Raw genomic sequence first — 6,225 nt, 5'->3', positions numbered from 1 at the left:
TTTAGGGGAAAGAAAAAGTGCAAGGAGGAGCCAACCAGACACCAAAGCTGGCACAAGAGCCTCAGGGCTACAGTCTCCTTCCCCATGCGTTTCCACACAGCAGGTTTAAACAAGGAAACAAAAGGAAAATACGTTTGTGGTGCTGATGTGAAATTCATAGCCACAACAGTTCTGCTTGTGTGTTATTTCATCCTGCCCTCACCTTTGCCTGCACAGCTCTTTGGCAGAGGGTCTGTCTATGCTCTGTGCTGTACAGGGATCAGTGCAGTGGGGCCCAGCCTCTGCTGGCCACTAATCCACAGTAATCACAGAACCACAGAACGGTTTGGGTTGGAAGGGACCCTAAAGACCACCTGGTTCCACCCCCCTGCCATGGGCAGGGACACCTCCCACCAGACCAGGCTGCCCAAAGCCCCATCCAGCCCGGCCTTGAGCACCTCCAGGGATGGGGCAATGAGGACAATATTAGCAAAGCAGGGAGGGTTTGCCCAGAAGAAGGAACCCAACGTGAGCAGACTGTATAAGCAATGTCAGAGACTTGTTTCTGTAAACAATAAATCACAGACTAGCACAGCTCTGTGTTTTACATAAATTTTATTGTGTTTTGGAGAAAATCATACAGTCAATCAGGTTACTCCAGCAGTATGTAATACGTTTAGTATGTGTGGTCTGGTCTTTTTCTTTCCAGCTACCCAGCATAATTCTTAGCAGGATTTTATGCTTTAAAGAGTAACTAAACTATCAGCATCCTCTGGGACATCTGTTCCTATTGACATTTTTTGGAAAATTCCTAACTATATTCTGAAATTATGAAAAGACATACTGTGTCTTTGTGGAAATTCAATAATATCTCTGTATCATTTCCTAATAGGAGTATCTGAAAATGTTCCTCTTAGACAAAATGTACTGCCAGTGTCAGAGAACATTTTCTTCAACCCAGAGCTTTTTATTTGTTGTATTTTTTTTGTCACACATCACCATCTCAAGTTATTTTTATGAATAAAAATTGAGTGGTTTTGAGTGGACGAAGTTTTTATTCTGAAAAGGCCTCTGGATTTGCCAAAGGGGAAACAAAAGTCCTAACGTAGCTGCAACAGCTTTAACAAAGTACATTTAAAAAAAAACAAACTCCTGGTGGCTAAAGATTAATCATCTGGCGGTGAGGAGGGCATTGCTTAAGGAAGTAACACAGACATGCTTGTGAGTGCCAGCTTAAGGTGCTTGCATCTCCACATATTTCACGGTGCCTCTGTGCCACGGCACCCTGCTCCAGCCTTGTGCTGGCACAGGTGTCCTCTTGTTGCGTTGCGGCTCCGGGAGCTAACCTCGCTTTTAGATGCAAAAGTAATGGGCTGAGTTATTTTCTTGACAAAGGAGACCCCTGCTCCAGTGTAAAGTGTGGGAACACCGAGGGCAGTGCTGGCAGCACGAGGGCGCATGCGCCATGGCATGGGGGCAGGAAGAAGCAGCTCTGGAAGGGCTGCAGATTGGGGTGGCTGCTGAGGACTTTCACCTGAAGTCATGGGCTTACTTTCTACTTTTCTTCATCAGCTTTTGGCCAGTGCTTTCTCTCTGATTTCAGTGGAGTCATGCCCGTTTTCCACAAGTAGAAATCCACAGAAAAGCAAGTGCGTTGCTTGGGAAGTCCCTATGCCCACAGCTACCTGCAGTTTCTCCCATAATTAAAACAAGAACTTCAGTTCCAAATGACCTGCTTGCCTCTTACATCCCCAGGTTACCATTTGTACAATTATTGATAATCAGACCTAACTTTAATACTAGGAAAAAAAAAAAAAAGCCCTATAAAAACAGAACACAGTGTCCATATTTCAATCATTAAAAAACAAAAGGAATCAAGGCTTTCCTTGATTTTGGATAGTCCGTAAATGTCTTGAGATAGTACCTGAAAGAAAACAAGCAAGAGAGTGAAACTGCATACATGCAAGAAAAGTGGACAGTTTCAATACAGCTCAGCTGAGGAACCTTATAACATCTCCAAACTGCTTTGCAATCTCTCTGTGTTACTCTGCAAAAGAATATTCCCAAAATATTTATATTTGGTTATTTAATTAAGTGAAAGCCGATAATAATGCTAAGGTTGTAGCAGACGTAAAGTAGAAACCTTAGGAATTCAGAGCACAGGAGCATGTCTACTCCAAAATATTGCAGAGAGTGCAAGGAACCTTCAGGAAAGGTTCACGTTACCAGGCCTGGTGACAAGGTGCCTTAATGCAGGGGAAGCAGCGATGCAACTCGTGCTACATTAAATGACTGTCAGGCCCATTTGACTCCACAGGTTTTCTAGCACACTGCTGTACTTTCACCTAGCCGTGAACAGGCCAATACGCTTCTTCTACATCGCATTAAATTTGGATTTTATCTTGAATTCTGGCCCTGCTCCTTTGCCCCTCCCTGGCATTTTGCAAAGTGCATTCCAAGAGCAAGCTGCAGCACACTGTAGGAAGCAGTATGGGTTTTGATACCTGTGATGGTGATAAGCACGTGGCCCAATGCAGCAAAGAGTAAAAAAGGCAAAGGCGAAGGCTGGTAGGGACCAGGTTGCGATGGCAAAACCAAACCACTCCACAATTTCTCCAAAGTAGTTGGCTCCAGAAACATAGGTGAACAGCCCCCCTGCATTAAAAGACAAAATATGTGGTTTTTACCCTCCTGGGAAGTTCCTTCCCATGAAGTCAGCAACCAATACTCTACCGTCCTTATTCAGAACCCATAACAGAAACCTAAAATGACTTCCCTGAAGCCAGTGGAGCCATGTCAAAGTACAAGGAAGGTCTTATCAGAGGCAATTCTAAACCAGAGGTTTCCGGCATTTCACAATCATTTATTTCCATTTGGAGAAGGGCTTAAGAAAGCCCATTATTAGAATTATCTAAATTATAATTATTAACATTTATTGAATTCTTTTCTGGCCCTAAAAATATTTTGCAACTCCACTACCTTTAGGGAATGCAAAATCTGGATCTCAGTCTTGCTAATCAAAATATTTACAAGGGGCAGGTCAGTATCGGAGGCAAGAAATGGAGCGGGGGGGAGAGATACCAGCATCCACAGCAAGCCAGCAGGAGTCAACTCCAAAAGCAGGACCTCCTGGATCGCTGTCCATGTTTCTCTACAGAGCCAGGCATTTCCTGGTTCATAGCTCTGACTTTTTTCCCTGAAGTTTACATTTTTAATCTTCCTTTTGCAATGTAAGAAGTCCACTGCTTCTTCTTCCTGGACCAGAAGATTTCCTTCTTTGCAGCTGCCTTTTACAAGGCTAAAAACTCTTATTATGTCCCACTTCAATCTTCTTTAAATTATCCAGCCTATTTCCTACAACCTCTCCTCACAGGCCGTGTTTGCAGACACTCTTGTTGCTTCCTGCCGACTGTCTGCAGCCAGCTCATGCTCGTCCCTGCTGCTCAGGGAGCATCTGCAGCAAGTGCCTGAGCGATACTGGCATTTATGCTTTTATTTGGTTTTGCCACAAATTCAACCTGAAAACATCATCTGTCCTGCTGCACTACTTTCCCTAATGACAAAAACATACCTTGAGGAATCTTGTAAGTAACTTCCCCAGGTTTCCTCAGCTGGCGCAGCAGGAGGTCACTGTGAATGTTGATTCCCATCCCCAGCAGAAATAAGAGAAGGCCTAAGAAAGAGAAATGAGAAATGGGTTAGAAAGGCAGCTTCTGGTCTGTCCCATTATCCCTACCCAAGGAATTCAAGCACATTTGTGAGGTTTATCTTTGGAGCACACAGACGTGAGCCCTAACATGATGTGGGTGGATTCTTTTTCAAGTCAAAAATGTGCTGCTACTGAAAAAGCTACTGAACTGGGGAAGTATGAATGATGGATGACAAAATAACCGTGTATCTCCGTGTCAGCTGTGGGATCCCCTACACCGGATAACTTCAGTGTGGAGAGCAATTATGCACAGAAAAATGACCATCCTGAGCAGACTGTTCTGTCAGTCCGACCAGAGCACTTTCAGGTGCTGTGAGAAAAAGTTGAACTTTCCTGGTGGCCACAGTCACTGAGCAGCATAGTCAGTGAACATCGAGGGGAAGGGCAAATGGTGTGTGCATCGGAGATGTGTGCACGTTCCAAAACCAGAGGGCAGGTCAAGGCTCCATTTTCAAGAAGGACATGAAGAAGATAGCTTTCAAGAAGCTATTAGAAGAAGAAAGGCTAAAAAGTCAAGAAGCATCCCTGCACATGGGTTTGTGGGCACTGCGATTGCTCCTCAGGCTTTTTGCCGTCGTGCTGTGGTGTGTCTGTATGTCCCATCCTCAGGCGGAGAGCAGAGCTTGGTGCTACCACGTGCTACCAGCTGGAGCAGCAGATGTGAGGATAGTCTGCTGCCAATTTTCAGCTGCTGTATGGTTGACCTTATCGAGTCCCACAAGTACAGACATTAATGATCTGGAAGATCAGTCATTCAGCTCAGTCTCGCCCTGGCTGAGCAGCACCTACGTATTGACAGTCCCCGGGGACATCAAGTGGCCAAGTACTGGGATGGGCTGGGGGGGCTGGGAGAAGGAGGAGGCCAGGGATAGAAAGGATCAGAGAGAAGCAGGTGCTGGAGAGAAACTGTGATAACTGACAGGATACTGGCAGCAACTGAACAGAAAGTTAAGGAAGTAGGCAAAGGACCTGAGGAAGAGGCTTATTTTGGGTTGCTGAGGGACAGGTGGCTGAGGTAGCCAGAAAGGTTAGCGTGAGGCAAAAAAGGGTCCTCTGCCTGCCAGTCTAAAAGACCCCTCTTGTACTTTCTCCTGACTTGTCAGCTGCTGCTTGCTCTTTTTCTTTCTGAGGCGTCTCTTTTAGCAGTGAAAAGTGAAAAAGAAGAGCAGATAGCCTGCTAGCAGGCTCTATACCACATCCACGCTGATGGCAGCCTGCCACAGCCGTGCACGTTACTGCAGAGCTGTAGGCAAGTTTCATTATTCTCATTTTACAGCTGGGGAAAGAGGATCCCAGTGAACACAAATTTATCCAGCATGCCACCGGAGCAGGGAAGGGAACCTACATCCCAGGGCAGCTCAGTCCACTGGCAGCGAGGCCGTTTGGACAGAGCTGTGGGCATGTACACGGAGCAGTCGCTCACTCGCTGAAGGCTGCTGACAGCTTCTGGACGGCATGATTCATTGATCAGACTCCATTTAGCTGAAAAACTAGAGGCATCTGATTGAGGAACTCTGCAGGTGACATGCCCTACATTTCATGCCACATTAGACACTGAGAAAACCATGTCTGACAGGAATGAAATGGAGGTGGTGGGTGCTAAGAAGCATAGCAAAAAGACTAAGTACTGGTAAAACCTCAACACTTCCAGGAGCAGCAGAAAGTTGGGAAGAATCTGCACAGGAAGAATACATCAGTTTTTATTTGAGATTTTAAGTACTGCTAATCATGTTTTCGCTTTTTTTTCCCCTCATTAAATATATTTTTAATTTATTATGCAAATTAGGCAGTGTGGCATTTACTTTGGTAGATATGGAAGCTGTTGCTAAACAACATCCATGATTTTTAACGTGATGCTGTGACACAAGACTGAACTTTCATCCACTGCCTGAAACAGTGTACGGAAAGTACCTTGGTTACTTTGTACTTATCATATCCAAAACATTTCCTCTGATCTCCATGTTGATTTTCATTTCAAAGTGTGCATTTAAAAATCATCTTCGGTGCAGCACCAAATGTGTAATGCCACCTAGCTGCTCTTGCTCAGTCATTCTCTGAGGGTTTTGACAGGGCGAAATTCAGCTGGTCTTAAGTTACCGAACAGAAAGGAACCTTATTAACATACAAACAGACTGTGCATGATCTCTAATCTTACCATGTGCCCTACAGGAGAAAAAAGAGCCCTTTGTCTCTAAAGCCTCATTTATGCTGGGGCTTTGCCCTCTGTCAGTCAGAATGGTTGCATCAAGTGCAAACCACCCTGGCAGGGAGAGAAAGCCACAGCTTGCCTTTGCATACTCTCGCCACTGTCTGGTGGACATTTCTGGCCAAGCAGGGGCACATCCCTGCTCAGCTGAGGTCTGAGGCAGCATATCCGCAGCCCGCAGCAGCAGGAGGCTCTTGGGTGGCATCAGTAAAACAAGGCTGGAGATTTGAGGCTGTGCTCTAAGACCCTCCATCTTCATCCTGCCTTCAGAGGTGGCTGCCTAGCAAAAAAATGTCACTGCACATTCAGTTGTTTTATCTGGGCCAGCAGG

At 45.4% G+C, this 6,225-nt stretch overlaps 1 protein-coding gene across 2 annotated transcripts in view; it reads right to left on the bottom strand.

Moving 5' to 3' along the window:
- Positions 1-580: 580 nt before the first annotated feature.
- The window catches only part of SRD5A2 (steroid 5 alpha-reductase 2), a 28,529-nt gene continuing 22,884 nt past the window's right edge, over positions 581-6,225 (bottom strand). For both annotated transcript variants that reach the window (XM_080586589.1, XM_080586590.1), the window contains exons 3-5: positions 3,551-3,652; positions 2,484-2,634; positions 581-1,903 (exon numbers count right to left, since the gene is read on the bottom strand). In XM_080586589.1, the coding sequence (XP_080442715.1) occupies positions 1,837-1,903; positions 2,484-2,634; positions 3,551-3,652 (320 nt within the window). In that variant the 3' untranslated portion in view covers positions 581-1,836. The remainder of the gene's footprint in view (positions 1,904-2,483; positions 2,635-3,550; positions 3,653-6,225) is intronic.

Source organism: Anser brachyrhynchus (assembly GCF_964034855.1).
Source record: "Anser brachyrhynchus genome assembly, chromosome: 3".
In the NCBI taxonomy this organism is placed as follows: Eukaryota; Metazoa; Chordata; class Aves; order Anseriformes; family Anatidae; genus Anser; species Anser brachyrhynchus.
Note: the sequence above shows the minus strand (reverse complement) of the source record. Positions and strands in the feature narration are given on the sequence as shown.